At 43.7% G+C, this 18504-nt stretch overlaps 1 protein-coding gene across 4 annotated transcripts in view; it reads right to left on the reverse strand.

Annotated features, from left to right (window-relative positions):
• FGF9 (fibroblast growth factor 9) overlaps nucleotides 1-18504 on the reverse strand; it is a 133845-nt gene that overhangs the window by 23402 nt on the left and 91939 nt on the right. For 2 of the 4 annotated variants that reach the window (XM_081129901.1, XM_081129898.1), the window contains exon 2: nucleotides 11075-11178. In XM_081129901.1, the coding sequence (XP_080986027.1) occupies nucleotides 11075-11104 (30 nt within the window). In that variant the 5' untranslated portion in view covers nucleotides 11105-11178. Of the gene's footprint in view, nucleotides 1-11074; nucleotides 11179-13328; nucleotides 13591-18009; nucleotides 18137-18504 lie in introns of those variants that run through there. The other 2 variants (XM_081129900.1, XM_081129899.1) reach the window with 2 other exon arrangements.

Genomic DNA, 18504 nt, shown 5'->3' on the forward strand with positions numbered 1-18504 from the left:
TGAAACAGGCCAAGCTAAGGAGCAGTGCAGGCTCTGTGTAATCCACAGTCTGTTCTGGGAAAAGTGGCAACCCAAGAGGTGAGGTGAAGGTAGGTGAGGGAAAGTGGTCCCAAAAGCTCTGGAGTGCAGAAGATCAGAAGGAGCAGAAGCAGGGACCACTGGGAGGCAGGGAGCTAGGGCTTGTTGACCCAAATGTCGTTTTCTACTGGTGGTCCTCACATCTCAACTTATAAATTCACTCAATGTTGTGGATGCAGCAAGGCTCGGGACAGGAAACCAGAGGTCTGCACTGTCAGTAAACTTTACAAAGGAAATAGACATGCTGGCCTTTCCAAATGTATATATGACCTGCTCTGTAACCAATTCACTTAAAAATGTTAATGAATTCTCAGGAGTTTTTGTCATACGGTATTTTTTCAATTAAAAGACACAAGTACAAATACTATCATGTGGAACTCCCTGCCACTTTTTATAAAAAAGGGAGCCTTATATGCAAAATGATCAGGAACCACTCTGGTCTCTATCCCCTCTTCTAGCCTCAAATATGTATTCATAAACTAGGTGCTTGGTCATATTCATAAGCCATGGTCTGCTTGGTCAAGAAATAGATAATCTGGTATCCCAATGACAATACAGTCACACATGCAATATTTATTAAGTGCTAACTGCATGCAAGACATGGTCTAAAGACTGGCAGTTCCATGGGAAACAAAAGTGACCATGACCCTATCTTCGTAAAACTCACACTTTATGAAATGGAATTCCATTAGGGACAGCGAAAAACTAGGCACCCCTCCCCCAAGGCTCCACTACAAGAAACAGCTTTCATAAGTGCTTGATTCAGGGCTTCCAAAAACCACTCTCTCAGCTCTCCTCATCAGACTTTTCTGGCAGGGGGACTTCTGAGCACACAGCAGTGTGAAGCAGGGAAAATGACTACACCAAGGGCAGGAAGAGAGAAGAATTGGGATCACGTGTAAGAACTGTGCCCATCAGGAGGAAGATTCTGCTCTGGGACTCCTGAGCCTGAAGAAAGGCCAACCCTGGGCCTGTTACCTGGTACCCAATATATCCCCTACCACCAAAAGTGGGTGATAGCCATCAATAGAGCTGTTAGCTATTAAAACTAAATCCTGGAGAGGAAACAAGATGGCGGCGTAGGTCACAGCTGCACCTGCCACCTCCCACAACCACATCAAAATTACAACTAAAATACAGAACCACCATCACTCAGAGCCTCCTGAAATCTGGCTGAACAGAAGCCCTACAACCAGAGAACTGAAGAAGCATGGAGACTGGTAGGAGGGGCAGAGACGCGGGAGTGTGGGGGCTGAATTGTGGAGATGAGGCCTCGGGCCCACAGCTGGTGCCGCGGTTTAAACCCTGGACAGATATCTGGGCAATGGAGGTTTCCCGGAGGAGTGAGGAGTCCCAGCCCCACATCAGGCCCCCATCCCAGAGCTCCAGGGCTGGGAAGAGAAATTCCCACATCTCCCAGCTGTGAAAACCAGCGGGGACTGTTGCTGAGGGTCCCAGAGGGTGCGAGAGTCCCAGGCAGCTCCTCTTCAAGGGCCGGCACATGGACTCACTCAGATGCGCTCCAGCCCCAGGCAGCAGCTTGAAAGGAACCTGGGACATTTGGGGAGGAACTGACCTGCCTGAAATTGGGGTGAGAGGTGGAGGGGCAGCTTCCTCCTAGACAGAAGAGGTGGCAGATGCCATTGCTCCTTGGGCAAGCCCTCCCCCCACAGAGTCGGCAGGCAGGTAGGCACCATATCTGAATCTCCAGCACCTGACTAACACCTTTGGCCCCACCCTGGTGATTCCCGGAGGCCCCGCCCCTCCCTACCTGCAAGCTCATCCAAGCCATTTCCAGTGGCTTTTCCATGCAAGTGGCCTCTTGAGCCTTATGCTTAGGACTTTCCTAAAATCTCTCAAACAAGCAGCAGCTTGCCCCATACGTCTTGATAGGTGGCCCCAGGCCTGGCACTAGTGGCATCCTGCATTGGCTCATAGCTTGGCCTCTCCTGGACAATGCCAAGCCCAACACAAGTAGAAGCCAACTATAGTTTGCTGTGTAGCTCATGCTGGGTGGCCCTGGGCAAGGCACTAGCAGAGGCTGACTTTGCACCTCCAGGGAGGCCCCAGAGAGAGTGCACCCAGTGGTCAGACTCGACCACACTGGATTACAACCCTACCATATCCACGAGTGACACACTCAAGGGGCACACTTGGTGAACACCGAAGCTCCACTGAAGTAAATCCTGCTCCACAGGGGTATCTCCAGTACAGCAGCTCTTTGGCTGTAGTTGCAGCTAGTCCTCACAGCTGATTGGTCTGGGGGTCATTTTCTCCCAGTGACACCAAGAGCAACCAAGTCTCAACTACAACAGGGCAGTGCACACAGCCCACACAGGGGAGCACCTAGAAGGCCCAGCTCAGGTGACTGGAGAGGCTGAGCCACTGGACCCTACACAAAGCCACTCTACAAATTCCAGGAGGCATAGCAACTCTACCTAATACATAGAAACAAACACCTGGAAGCAGCCAAAATGTGGAGGCAAAGAAACAGGTCACAAAAGAAAGAAGAAATCTCTAGAAGAGGAACTAAATGAAATAGATCCAAGCAAGCTAATGGATACAGAGTTCAGAATTTTGTTTATAAGGATGCTCAACCATATTAATAAGAGTTTTACGAAAATAACTGAGAAAATTGATGACATAATAAAGTACCAATTTGAAATGAAGGCTACAGGAACTGAAATGAAGAATAATTTACAGGGAATCAACAGTAGAGTAGAGGACGCTGAGAATCAAGTGAGCAATTTGGAACATGAGGAAACAAAAAACACCTAACCAGAAGAGCAAAAAGAAAAAAGAATCCAGAAATATGAAGACAGCATAAGGAGCCTATGGGACAACATCAAGAGGCCCAACATTTGTATTATTGGGGTGCCAGAAGGGGAAGAAAGAGAGAAAGAAATTGAAAACCTATTTGAAAAAATAATGACATAAAACTTCTCCTACCTGGGGAAAGAAATAGACTTACAAGTCCAGGAAGCACAGAAGGTCCCAAGCAAGAGGAACCCAAAGAACCCACAGCAAGACACATCATAATTAAAATGCCAAAGGTTAAAGACAAAGAGAGAATCTTAAAAGCAGCAAGAGAAAAATAGTTAGTTACCTACAAGGGAGCCCCCATATGACTGTCAGCTGATTTCTCAACAGAAGCTTTTCAGGCAGAAGAGAGTGACAAGAAATATACAAAGTGATGAAAAGCATGGAACTACAACCAAGATTTCTCTACCCAGCCAAGCTATCATTTAGAACTGAAGGTCAGATAAAGAGCTTCACAGATAAGAAAAAGCTAAAGGAGTTCATCACCACCAGACCAGCAATACAGGAAATGTTGAAGGGTCTTCTTTAAGAAGAAGCTAATGAACAAAAGAATCTGAGGAACTAAGTAGCTCCAGAGACATTGACACATGCAACAGATGATCATATTTCAGGGAAAAAGAGGGAAGGAGGGGGAGGGTGGGAAGAGATTAGCCAAAGAAGTTATATGCATATATGCATAACCCATGGACACAGTCAATAATGGGGTGAAGGCCTGGGGAGAGGGTGAGACCGAGGGGGAGGGGTCAATTGGGGGGGGAAATGGAACACCTGTAATACTTTCAACAATAAAGATAAATTTAAAAAACAAAAACCAAAAAACTAAATCCTTTGCAGAGCTTGTAAGATCTCCAGATCTGTGTCCTATAACTTTGGCCATTATTGACCTGGACATTTTAAACATGTCTCAGACAATCAGTAAATGTACCTTCCCTGCTAAACAACATAAACTTAACTAAAATTTTAAAAGAATACATTATTAAAAAGATGATTTCTGCTAACTAATGGCCAGCAGTATAGATGCTAAGGACCAGTAAGTGAACCACTAAATAAAAACTAGGTTACTTAGAAAGAAAAAAATTGTTTCAAATCATATCTGTAAAGGAAGTACTAAAATTCTGCTCCAGTATGTGGTTAATTCTGGTAAAAAAAAAAAAAAAAAAAAAAAATTTTGCCCGGCCGGGCGTGGCTCAGCGGTTGAGCGTCGACCTAGGATCCAGGCAATCGCTGTTTGGTTCCCGGTCAGGGCACATGCCCGGGTTGCAGGCTGCAGCCGATCAATGACTCTCCCATTGATGTTTCTATCTCTCTCTTTCCCTCTCCTTTCCTCTCCCTGAAATCAATAAAGATATATTTTTTAAAATTTTTAAAAAAAGCTTTATTCACAAAAATGTATGCCCACTCTTATATGTTGGACATGGTTTACTAATTCACCTATGTTCAAATCGTAATTTTTCACTTATTATCTGTGTGACCTTGACTAAGTCACTAGACACTACACTGTCACTCTCCTCATCTCTAAAACAAGGATACTGTATGAACAAAATAAAAAATATGGTAGAAGGTGTTCTTCTGAGGTGCGGCCCTCTTTATAATCAAAGATTACTTGATCCTTTGAAAACACATGCAATATAAGGCAATGCTCTATCACCCAAAGTCTGTGCTAAAAACCGTTTCCTGAGCATGCCTGCTTTTAAGCAGACAAATGACCCTTTCCATTTCCTTTATATGAATTACATTCTTTGGAGACTCTACGTACAGCACATGCCTGGACATCTACCATCAAAATCATCTGAAATGACACACACCATGACAAATTGCTAAGTCTGGTGCTACATGCTACGTGTTAAGGTATCCTGTTCCATAAACACAGAGCTTATTCTGCTTGTTCAAAGGTCACTCACAATTGCCAAAGCAGAGCACCTAATGGAAACAATGCATCCCATAAACTGCCAGGGTCAAGCTGTCACCTCCAGCACACCACAGACCCTCCTTGCTACGACTTCCCACCACCACAATGTTTTCAAAACTGGCATCTGCAGATCCCAGGAAGACAAAGGACCTAATCATGGGCTACAAGTTTACTACAAGAACATTTTCACTTCATCTTCTCATTTCATGAAAAAATTAAGAGATCATTTTAAGGCTATTCTAGACACTCCACATGACCTCCTATCACCAAATACGGCCACCCGAGGGTGTAGTTGTGCTTAAAATTACTTTCAGGGCTAATAAGAAAAAAATAAAATAACATATGTGGAACATCAGTGAAGACCACATGACATCATCTGGCCTCCCAGTCATTCGAATAGGAAGACATAGGGTGGTATGTCTTCCCCAGGTGCTGGGGACCAGGTGTGCTGAGCTCAAGAGAAGCTGGGCCCCAGCATAAGAGCCACCCTAACATGCAGCAGCATCTTAGCCTCAGTCAGATAACAGCATTCATCTCATTAAACCAATCATGCCAATTTAGCTTTTATTGTTCTTATAATTTAGTGGACTTTAATATGTTTTAAATTGCCATTGTCAAAAAGGTATAAGGAGTTTGTGTTTGTACATAGTTAAATAGTGTAATAAAATCATTTAAGTCAATATGGGGTTCTAAGGACTTAAACCCCATAGTTTTCCTCTTAAAGAGGTGGATATAGTCCTTCAATCTGGGACAGGTGGCTCTCCAGGTTCCCCTCACGGCTCCTCCACACTGCGGAAACACCACTCAAGGAGCTTGTGGGCTCATGTACCTCTATTCAGTAAAGAAAACCACGCCAACTAACGGATTTACACTTCTCTAACATTATGCACATGGCAAATGCAGTCAAAACCCACCAAACCTTGGTTACTGATTACATAAAGAGGGCCCAAATGCTTCTCTGGAAATGTAACCACCAAATCCACGGTAACACCCACTTTACAAGCATCTCTATCAGAATGGTGGTCAGTTTCTTTCAAGAATTAGTCTCAACTCTGCGATCTATGAGTTCTGGACTTTGAGCAAGTCACTCAACCTCTCTTGCTTTCAGTTTTAGTAGTTAAATGAGATAACTTCTATGGGAACACCAGACTCTCTAAGTGGACAACCACATATAGGTGATGTATCAACACATGAAACTCAAATACAGCAAGACTCTGTGTGTGTAAGGGCTATGACAGGCTGAGTAGCTGGGTCAACAAACCAGGTGCCAACCACACATATGTGCACTGCTGGGCCTTCAAGAAATGGAAAGATTATAGAGACGGGGACTCTGACTCCAAAAAACATAATCCAGTGGGAAAGATTAATCCAAGGAATTAAAATTCTGGAAATATTGAAGTAATTGCTATAAAAGGATACAAACCAGGAATGCAAGTGTCGTCCTTTTATATCTTTTGCAGAGTGCATTCTATACTTTCCTATATCATCACAATTTTAGTAATTGTGCTACCTTTTTAAATGAGAACATCAACTATCTTTCATTAAATGCAAGCTTTTTGAAGGAAATTAACTTTTTGTGGAGTTCTTTTTTAATGAGATATTTATCAGTCAGTTATTCTTGAAGTATCTTGATAACACCCAAATAATTTGGATTAAGACCCTAAAAGTAACTATTTGAGCTTTACTTATATTCTCTTTGATAAAAGTGGCAAATGTAAACATAGTCTAATACTTTAATCTTCTAGCCAAGTATGTGTGTGTGTGTGTGTGTGTGTGTGTGTGAGAGAGAGACAGAGAGACAGAGAGAGAGAGACAGAGACAGAGAGACAGAGAGAGAAATCTAACGTCCTCTCTAAACTTCACCAAGGCAGAATATCCTAATCTTTATATTTGAAGGCTTATGTGCCCTAGATTGTCTGTCATTTCTTTTCTGAGACTCCTATTCATCCCTCAAGATCCAGTTTAAATGTGACCACCCAATTTCCACAAATACTCTTCTGGGCACCCAAGACACCTCTGCATTCCTCTAATATAGTGTATTTCACATTGCACCTACCAGATTTTGAGATATTTGTTGCATTGTTATGCACTTTGAACAAAATAGGTATAACTGTTTGTGAATAAATGAGCAAATGAGTGAAAGAATGATTAACATATGATACAATTATGCTAGATATTAAAATAGCTAGAATTATTCAGGTTTTCCTTAAATCACACACCATGATTCATATTAGCATTTTGTTTTTCCTACTTCCACATTCTAATAGGAAACCAGAACCCTAGATGTATATTATTCTGAAGCAATATCACCCCATTCACCTCTGACCTTTTAAATCCATTACCATAAATTTGGAATCAAAAGAACTACATAGATGAAAACAGAAACAATCCCAAATTTCCAAAATACATTTTAAATTAATTTCTTCTACATTTACACATTCATTTACTGTATAAGAGTGACTGCTATTTCTCCAAATCTCCTCTTTACCTTTTTCATAACGAGATCAGTCTTTTCAAGATTTCCTCAATTTTTAGAAACAAAACCACTTCAGTTTACTGAGCTTTACACAACGTTGCAAAGATGAAAATTCTTTAAGCTACAATTTTTAGTTTAATGTAGAATTGCTGCCCATTTCTTTCCTTTCCTTATCACAATGAAATATGATATTTGGGTCACTCCTTGTTTCCAAGTGTGATGACCACAAGGCCAACAAACAATGTGGTCCCTGGACATAGAAGAGCATGGATGTCACCCTCTTTCTTCCCTTCACCTGTATCAGGTACAGACCACAGATAAAGCAACCTGGCTGCCCAGGGAGCTTTTGTCCCTGCTCTATGTATAGGAGGGAAAAGAGCTCATTGCACAAACATTTCATGTGCACAGAGAACATCACAGGTGAGGTGGACAAGACTCATGAGTGAACCTGAAAAGGCCAAACTATAAATTCTTAAGTTGCAGAGTAGGAAGAAACATTCCAGACAGTTAAGTAATGCTTTTTGTTTTATACATGAGAGCAAGGGCCAGCACCTCACTAGTGGCAGAGACAGAATGAGAGCCCAGGTCTCCTGACTCCTGTTCCTGTGCTCCCACCACTACACTTTCTTTGTCTCCAGGCTCACTCATATCCCCCTGGGGTTGGACACAACAGGGACAACATATCACCATCCAATCCAGTATGCCAATGGAAGATATTCTTCCTTCTAGCAGAGTCCTAAGTATACACTAACTATACAGGGGGGTCCACAACTGTATGTTTAATGAAGCATAAAAAGAAATCACAATGTTTCATTCATTTCAATACAACAAGTATTTATTGAGCACCTATCATGTACAAGGGCCACGGCTATGTGTTAGGCAACATTAGGGATTACAGAAATACAATTAACTACATTAGATATCGCATTGTTACTTGAGTGACATGGAAATATAGGCAGTGCTACAGGGGTCCAAAAGAAAACACCAGAACTGCTAACCAGAATAACTGTGGTTCAAGTTAGGGGTATGGTGAAGGTTTTGCAGGAGAGGCAATATTTTCACTGACTCTTAAAGAAAGAAGGCTGCTTCCTCAGGTAGAGTAGAGAAGAGAAAGACATGCCAGAGAAAGGGGTTAACTTGACCACATGTACAAATTAGATAGAACAGCAAGTGGACAACTCAAATTCCATGGGGAAAGAGAGCAAGAGATGGGATTGGCACAGTGTTTGTGATAATATTGATTGCATCGCTAAAGAACATGGGCACTAGCCTTTAAAGGAAAGCACTGGAAGGGGTCTGAGCTTAGAAGGACATTCATCTCTGGGGTTTGGAGGTAATTCTCCCATTCATGTAGAGAATGAATTGGAGATGGGAGAGGCAGAATGCACAGAAGCCACTTAAGATACTTTTCCACAAAGGAAACACTGTGTGGAAACGCATTCCTTGTCACACTTTCCTCCAAGCAGCGTCCAAGCCTGGGGACACATGTGAAAAGGTATACATTTCTCAAGCAATGAAGGAAAAAGAGCTTTTTCTGCCTTTTCTCAGATTGTCCCCTTTGCTCTGATAGGGACTGTCAACTAGCCCTGTGGCTGTGTGGCCGCATGGCTGTGGGCAGTGGAAGTGAGAAATCCACTTTTAGCCCCTCTCCATGGGCTCCAAAAGCCCTAAACAAAGCAGTTGGGAGTCACAGAAAACCTGCCACAATGGAATTCTCCAACTTCCTGTCCCTGGCCACCTTCTCAGGTACTCATGTCACTGGCAGTCACTGAGGCCCAGGCCCTCACTCTGTCCCCAGTCTGTGCTATAGATGGGGCCATACAGGCAGGAGGGCAACTGGATGAAAGGAGAGGAGGCCACCAAAACAATCCAGAAGGAGAGACAAGGCTGAGCTTGGACAACAATCAGGACGCCCCTGTCCTCATCAAACAGCAAATCTTGAGGGCTGTCATGCAGCCATTTCATCTAAAAGATGAGTCATCTTTTTCTAAGGGGCAAGGGCTCTGGAGGGTTATGCAAGGTGGTCCCAGAGTGGGGGACAAAGAGTCCAGCCTCCATTTGTGTTGACTCAGTCATTGTATCTTTGAAAAATGTTTACCTTAATACATGTTTTATAAATTAACACCTATGAACACTATCTTATATATACAATTTTAAAATAATTTAATATGCATTGTTGAAATCCACACTCAAAAACATTTTTGGTGGTGGTATATGATTTTAAAAGTTTGGAGATCATTGTGATATACCATAGTCTTTGCCATCCAATGAAGGTCAGATTGCATCCTATACACAAAAAGCATTTTATTGAGTTCAACTGTGACTGACTTAAATCCACAGTATATGCCACATTATAGGCAAAAAAAAATTAAGGAGAGGGGGCAAAAGGAGAACATCACTTTATATTTAAAAATTGAAAAGCTTCCTTACATCTTATGTCTGCATTTAAAGTGTTAACAAACAATTTAGGAAATAAATAACTTTATCAAAACCAAGAACTGTGTTTAAAAAACTAAACTCAATCCTATGCTTTAAAACATTTTAAAATAATCTAGTCTCTTAAGGAAGCACTTTTTTAAAAAGACTTAAATATCAAACAAAATCAACCAATCCTGACTCAAATTTTACCAAGGCAGGAAAACCATCCTAGTGTCATTAAAAATGTGTGTTCTATATTCAAATTACATAGGCCATAATTTATTGTCATCTGGAGTTTTTGAGTGAAAATTTGATACTATTTCCAACCCTTGTACACACACACACACACACATTTACTAGTATGTGGCTACGAAAGGAGCTATCTATAGAAAATCTTCCTGATTCAATACACATATGCCCTTCATTCCTGTCGACAGAGAACTCCAGAACTTCTCCCTTCCTGAGCTTCTTTTAATTTTCAACTTTTTGTAAATTTTAATCCAAGTTCTCATATGGCAAAGTGGATTAAATTCCCATGTGACCACCAGTAATGGGGATGAAAAACTAAAGGCTGATTTCACTACAAGTTTTGTGTTGAAAACTCAAGTTTGTATATGCTAACTAATAATCTATTATTCATACTAATGCTTAGAAAAAATATTTTAAATGTCCACTGTGTACCATGCACTGTTTCAGAAACTGTGCTAGCACCAGTAATAAGATACAAAGCTGTAAAGTCAGTCCCCTCCTCTTAAAGCAGAAGCAGAGACTCTGTCTCATCCATTGCTGCCCCGAGCACCCAAACAATGCCTGGCACCTGGTATGTACCAAGGTACCTCCCCCAAGCAGCTTACAACCAATGAAGATGAGAAGTGAGGGAGACAAAAATGAAATACAATACTTGCAAATAATTATATTTATATGCTTATTCACGTACAAGAATATCTGACAACAATTTCCATCTCCCTTCTGACTCCATAATGAAAACCTCATGTAGCTCAGAAAAAGGGTTTAAACTCCCAGCATGGTCTATTTTTAGTTTTAATTGCAATGCTTAGCAAAGCTTGGGAGAAAATAATTTCAACTTATTTCGAAAATAACTCCCATTCAATACAAGAACATGAGTTTTTCACGCGTAAATTTTTATGTATTTGATATGAAAATGGTTTGGCATATGAATAAAGCATTTTCTTAGAACCTCTGGTCTATTGAAGATCCAGGGCTGATATCTATTAATAAAAATGAAATGATTTGCCTCAAAAAAGTATAAAAGCTCACACTCTCCTTCCCAACAGACTCAGTTTTATCTAAGCTATTATAACCTAGAGAAAGTGCATTCAAGCCAATGTGAGACATAAAGGTTGGGTACTTACTGATCCGTACAGCTCCCCCTTCTCATTCATGCCGAGGTAGAGTCCACTGTCCACGCCTCGAATGCTGACAAGGCCCACGGCTATACTGATAAATTCCAGAATGCCTACAAGACAAAGGGCAGAATGCAAACGGCAGGTCAGAGCGCAGAGCATTGCCTTAGAGCCTCATCATCACTAGAAGTTTCAAAAAGGACTCAGACTAGCTTCCAACTGGGATAATCTCACACTCATTGAGGAAGTGTATTCTCTTAAAACCAATGCCTAAAAGAACTGGCTTTTATAGTAATGCTACAAAAATACTTATCAACATGATGCATAACATTTTAAAAATAAAAAGCTAGTATTTACATAGATATGCTGAGAAGTGATATGACATAAACCAGTGTACATATTCTAATTAACCTAAAAGAGTATAACTGGAGAGAAAAACACCCAATTTTACTTCCAGTTGATAAATGCGAAATTAAGCATTTGTGTATGGGCATAGATCAGAAAAAAATTTCTATTCATAAAATGGTCTTATGTCCCTCAAAATAAGAGTATGAGGTGCTAACTTGATTGGTTTATACAAAAAGTTATACAGCTCTCTACTGTATAACTATATTGAGCTCCATCTGGAACATTAAAATAGCCTACACACATCCTAAATATTTCTACTTAAACAAGTATTTATTATTGCTATAGTTATCTAAGCCTCATAGAGATACTTAAGCAATTAAGATTCTGGAAATAAATGCAGATTCCAAAAATACTTTTTTTAAAAATATATCTTTATTGATTTCAGAGAGAGGAAAGGAGAGGAAGAGAGAGAGATAGAAACATCAATGATGAGAGAGTCATTGATCGGCTGCCTCCTGCACACCCCCTACTGGGGATCGAACCCGAAACCCAGGCATGTGCCCTGACTGGGAATTGAACCCCAGTCCCCTGGATTCTAAGTCGACACTCAACCACTGAGCCACGCCCGGCCACGCAAAAATACTCTTGATTTTTAGTCATGAAATACTATATCCCAAAAACAAGTCAACATAATGATCTCCTTTTATTTCCTTCTTTCTGTTTACTTACCTCACTAAGAATAACAGCACCTAAAAGCTAGGTATAAATCCAGAATTCTATGGCTATGTAACAATGGCTTTAATTTCTCTAACTATATGGTTGTTTTAACATGATTACCCAACAGGATATTTGCGACAATGTAATATTACTCATGCTTAGCCATTTTCTCCATTTTGTTATAAAGTGCTAGACTTTGTAAAGACCTTGCATTAATGTATAACAAATATTGAGTTGATTTTTAAAAATCTTCAAATCTTGAAAAATTTTCTTACATTTTAGAGTTTAAAAAAACCGAAGAATAACATTGGCCTATAGTTAGTCTCATGTGACTAACAAAAAAACACTTACATGGATATTAAACAGTTAATTTTTCAACTCTCACAAAACAGACTGTGCTCTAGTGAAAAGATATGATAAATACATGGCGATGAAAGGAGACGAGACTTTGTGTGGGGAGCACACAGTAGAGTATACAGATGATGTTATGATAGAATTGTACACCTAAAACTTATATAAAGTTACTAACCAATGTCACCCCAATAAATACAATTTAAAAACAAAATACATGAACTACATACATAAAATAAAGCAAAGGGTCCCAAGGCGATGTGAAAGACAAGAGATATTTCTTATAAAGGGGCATTCCTAATTCTTTTATAAGCACAAAATAGAACAAATATCTTGTGTTTACAATTCACAGAATATCTATCTGGACCTGCAAACTACTTTTTTGAAATGTGAAATACTGTATGGAAAAATAGAAAGCAAAATTACAAATTACATTTCAGATCTGATAATGGAAGATACACCAAAAATAAACAAGTTTATTAATAGTCTTTCCTACCTCACAAAGCAAATTGAAAGATAAGGCAATATTTCCATGAGACTCATTTCACACTTATTGATGCAATCGGTTTGTTTCATTGTACTATATCTAACGTTTAGTGTTGAAAATAATTAAAATTGTGGCATTTAACAACTATTAGAAGTCACATACAAGTGAATCTCTTCTTAGCTACCTGAAAACAGCACAATATAGGTCATAGTTACCCTGAAATTAGCATTAGGAATTCATTAATGTCCAATTGTCATCATAAAATGAAAGACAGGAAACATTTTTCCCCCTTGGAGTTCTGACCAATAAGGTAAACCATTTCAACAGGGAAAAGATTAATCACAAAACAAAAATACTCACATCTTCTAAAAGGGTATGTGGTGCCCTTTCTTCTTTCCCTAGACGGAGGCAGCTCTGAGAATAATGAATATTGGCCAATGGTGACCTTCATGCCCAACAAGAAACAGGGAGTATGTGACTTCACAAAACCATACAACTGGCTAGTATGCAGAATATCAAGAATAACAACAATAACAATCTAATTAATAGCTAGAACACTTGAAAATTTAGTGCCAAATGAGAGGCCTTCTCTCATTCAATCCTCAGTACAATCCTACTCATTATAATATTTTTTTAATCCTCACCTGAGGATATGTGTATTGATTTTGGAGAGAGAGGAAGGGGGAGAGAGAGAGAGAATGAGAAACATCAACATGAGAGAGAAATATCAATCAGTTGCCTCCCACATGTGCCCCAACCAGGGATTGAACCCACAATCTAGGTATGTGCCCTAACCAGAAATCGAACCCACAACATTTTGGGGCAACATTTTATGCTCCAACCAACTGAGCCACCTGACCAAGGCTCATTAAATATTTTAATCTCCATTTTACCAATGGGGACCCTGAGGTTTAAGGGTATTAAATAACTTGCCCCCAAGCAAACAGACACCAAAGCTTATCTCCTCATCTATTACACATATCTTACCATTAGTTTCACCTTTTTTTCCCAGATCCATGATTTCTGTACCATTTCTATATAGTTGTTCCATGACTAGCAACTAGAAGATGTTGCCTAGGTGAGATTCCACAGACCCCATGGGCAGAACTAGGAGTAGCAGAAGAAATGGAAACAGGTGAGCCACCAGGACTACACTCTCTTCTCACATAGACCTTGGGAAGGTAGGCATATCTAACATGTGTAGACTATTTATCCAAATTATCTACGCGCACAGAGCAAGCATATAGCTTCTTCTGTTAAAATAGCTTAAGTTCTGAAGTTGTTATTATTATATACCTTGGAAATGAAAGTATTAAGATATCTATCTTGTTTCTTTTCTCACATCAAGATAGCTGTAATTCATTGTATTAACTTATTCAATCAACAAACTATTAGTGAGTGACTATTATAAGCCAAGCTCCAGGCCATTTGTTGAGCATACAAGGATGAATAAGATATAACCTAGGCGCTATAACCTCAAAGGCCTCCCATCTAATGGGAGAAAGGATGAATAAAAGATGAATCTACTAACAATGCAGTGAATGCAGTGAGAGGGAGCCTTTTGAGGAAGAATCAGTGTCCAAGGATGGGCTTGAGAAGGGGAATCAGAGGGGCTTCCTAAATGAAATAGTACCTGGGACAAGCCTCCAAGAGGCTCACCATATGAAAAGGAACTTCCTATCTAGTGACCCCAGGTGGAAAAGATTTCATCACCTCAGACACCATCCATATCTCTGCAACTCCTTGAAAAGTAAAGACCTCAAAAGAACAGTTCAGCTTTTCATAAGGTCATCTCAGTGATCTGAGAGCCAATGGAACACCTGAATGTTTGAGTCACGGCCACTCCAGGTCTTTCTGTTTGAGTCAGAAAGACCTGACAACCTGGCAACAAGATCTGCATACACACACATATACCCAGGCCAGACTGGAATCCTTACCATTTATAGTACCATCTTGTCCCCAGTGAACTGTATAACCTCAACCAAGTCAGCTCACCTCTTTTGGCCTGAGCCAAGAACATCTTCTAACTGTCCTCATTTGAGTAAGACCCACTCCCCATTACCTGTTCAGCACAGAGGAGGCCCAGGAGAAGGCTTCTGTGTAGGGACATTTAAATGCTTAATGATCAACAGGAGAGGAGGGGGGAAAAGGAAAGAGTAAAGAAGAGAAAAAGGAAGAAAGAAGGGAAGGAGGGAGGGAGGGATTGTGCCTAAAATGAATACTGTGGCCCTCAGGTGTGTACCATGGTGATCTGTCTCTCCTCTTAGGCAGACACAACCTAGACATCCTCAAGTAATGGGTATTGATGGAGGTACATGGGAAATACAGGGTCCATGCCTAGTTTCATTTGGCAATTCCCTTTCACAGCAGCCAACAGTTCCCAGTGATGATGAGCTCACTGGGTTCCAGAGGGTCTTATGCTGTCTGAGGTCATCCCTGGTCCACGAGAGGCCAGGTCAGTTCTTTGGGACCACTTCAGGAAAAAAACCACACCAGACCTCCATCCTTGCTCCAGACTGAGCAGGTAGCAGTGATCAGCCCCAGAGTTCTGTTCAAATGAACTATTAACCCAAAGCTGGCCCAGCTCCCAAGAGCCCCCTGTATTGTGCCTCACCTCCAAGGCCATAACAAGACCAGCCCTGGGAAGTGGGAGGGTGGACAGAGGGTGCTCCACTCTAGCCCATGTTCAACAGCCCTCTTGCCTAAAAGTCCCCAACACTTAACAGAGCAGAGCTGCATTCTTCAAAGGACAAGAATGTACGCAGGCTGTGGAGAGAGGCATGAGATGAGACTTTGAGAAGATTAAACCCCCTACTACAGAGTTCCCTGCTCAGCCAGCAACCCCACACCAGGGCCATCCAGTCATTCATATCAGGGCCTACATCCCAGAAATTCCAGTCAGCAGCAACTTGAGCAAATCTCAGAGTTACTTAAAAAATGACTACCTGAATGGCAGTTATAATCCCACCAGTTTTTCAAGACTCTGGACCAGTCCTAAACAGCTCCTTAAATAGGCAGTCTTTCCCTTATCGAGATGCTGAAGAGCCAGATACACAGAACATAATTTTTTGAAATGCAAAACCCTGGAAATAAGATTGCTGTAACCTCTTAAAAAAAAAAAAAAAAAAAAGGTAATGCTACCCTCTAGTACAACTTCCACCTGACACCTGGCCCCTTTGAAGTGCAGCCCCAGTTAGGGTGCTCATCTCAGGTCTTTGCAGGCCTCATCTGGGGTCCTGTCAGGCCACAAGGCACAGCCAGAGAAGCAGGCCATCTTTCCACCAAGGTTAGGGTTAAGTACTCAGGATTCCTTCCCTGTGCAAGTAAAATAGAGGATCAGGCCCGACGCTCACTTTTTTATTCTTCTACATGACCATTTTCTCAATTGATGTTCTGCTCACATTTTTCTGCTGAGCAAGCGCTTTGGGGGGGGGGGGGGGGGAGGAAATGAAACGTCTGGCTCCCCTAGCCTGTGCCCCAGAGACACAACTCCCAATTCATTATCTCCACACCACCACCCTCAAAGGGAAAAATACAGGGCTCCCTCAAGGTCCCTAAGTTGTCACCGATGCAGCTCCTGCTGGGACAACAGTAAGATCCCCGCACCCCGCGTCCCCTGCAGTGCCGCAGTTGTCTCCACCAGGCCCGCCCAAAGCCGCAGTCACCTGCGGGGGTGGGGGTCACTTTCCTCCTGCAGGTTCATTCCAGGTGGGAGATACACCTTCTATATTTATCAAAGTGTAAAGCAGCCCGCCCCTGCCCCACAGTTACTCTTTTCAGAGACTGGGAGGAGACACTGAGGGTAAAGAACTCTGTCCCCGGAGAAGAGTCCGAGAAAGAGCGTAGCGGCGGGTGCCCGGTGCCAGGTGTGAAGCGCTGCCGCAGCCCCCGCTGGCCAGGAGCCGGGTCCTAGTGCCGCCGGCTGCCCCGGCGCAGCTGCGCAGGGAGGGCAGGCGGCACCCGGCTCTCGCTCTAAGCTGCAGAGGTTGCTAATATTGGGACCTGCCGCAGCGGTAGCAGCGGGAGACCGCGACACTGCTGTCACCCCGGCGGCCGTTCTCACTGCAACCAGATGAAAGACTAAAATAACCCTTTTCCCCACCCCCACTGCGCAGAGCCACCCACTCAGCTCCAACCAAGCCACCGAGAGCTACACCGCTGAGCGCCAGGAGCGCCCTTCCCCCGCCGCCAGCTCCTGCCAACCCTCCAGCTCCGGGCTCCGCGCCCCCCATACTCGACCCGGGCGGAGGCCTCCGCTCCCCGCCTTCCCACACACAATACCCCTGCCAACCCGGCCGACAGTGCCCTGTGAGTCTAAACAGTAGCGATGTCACCTCCAGGATGGGGGCGGGGAGAGTGACGAGGTCTAGGTTTTTGTTGTTGTTTTATCGTCTTTATTCAGCCGATGTACCGGCAGATCTTGTCCGCCGACCCCAGAGCGCGCCTCTCGGGGTCCTCCTCACCCTCGTTGTCCCCACCTTCCCTCGCTGGCACATCTCATAATCTCTCTACGCTGGGCCCAGTCGTGCTGCACCGGGGTTCCGAGGGTTCCTCAAAGACCAGGCTCGGCCAGTTCACACAATGCCTGCCAGGTGCGCCGCCGCAGCGCCCCGGGGTCCCCGAGCGAAAAAGTCGGCCCACCCCAGCCCTGGAAAGCGGGCCTCCGGCAACTGGCCGTAAGCCGGGCTCCGGAAAGCAGTTAACAATAGCTTGCCGTCGTTCCGCCTGGCCTTTGTCCGCCCCCCATCTCTTCCCCCGCACTCCAGACTTGCCGGCCTGGGCCCCGACCCACCTCCCGGGCACCGCAGAGCTCAGCAACTCTCCGTGCCCTGCCTGTGCGCTTCCGAAAGAGGGAGAAGGATCCAAGATAGAACAGGGAGATCAGGCACCAATATCCAGCGGGTCCTCAGGCCCCGCCACTAAGTCTCCCGCCGCGGCGCGCGCCTCCAGGGGTTCCCACACCGAAAACCACCTCGCAGCCGGGGCGGCGGCTGTCAGCCCCGCAGACCCCCACACACACAAAGAAACGAAGGGACTCAACTTGGGCCAAAAACCTGGTTCCCCAAACGCGGCCATAAGTGTGCAAGCCACCGCCCGTGGTCCCCAGACAGGAGTCGGGAGTCCCGCAGTCCCGCAGGGCGCACCAGCCAGGGAGAGATCGCCAGACGTGGAGCGCGTTAGGACCGCGCGGAGTTGACTGGGCGACCGCCAAAAGCTCCGCGGGCTGGGGCTGCGGAGCCCGCACCTGTCCGCAGACCGCGCGAGGACCCCGTTTTGCTGCGGGGCTCACGGAGGCCCCCGCCTTCGCCGCTCGCCCGGGTGGGTGCGGCTGGGACGCAGGGCGGCGGCTGCGACCCCTACACTCCAGCAGTCCCATCTACGGTGCCCACCGCCAGTGTCCAGGGCGGCACTTGTAAAGTTTAGTCTGCTGTACAACCACGGGAGCTGAGTCCAATGGGGATGGGGAGAGGGGTGCGGGGGGGGGGGGGGGGGAGATGTTTCAACTGAGTAATTGCAAGGCCGACAGTTACCCTTT

The sequence above is a fragment of the Miniopterus schreibersii genome, assembly GCF_964146895.1.
Source record: "Miniopterus schreibersii genome assembly, chromosome: 2".
In the NCBI taxonomy this organism is placed as follows: Eukaryota; Metazoa; Chordata; class Mammalia; order Chiroptera; family Miniopteridae; genus Miniopterus; species Miniopterus schreibersii.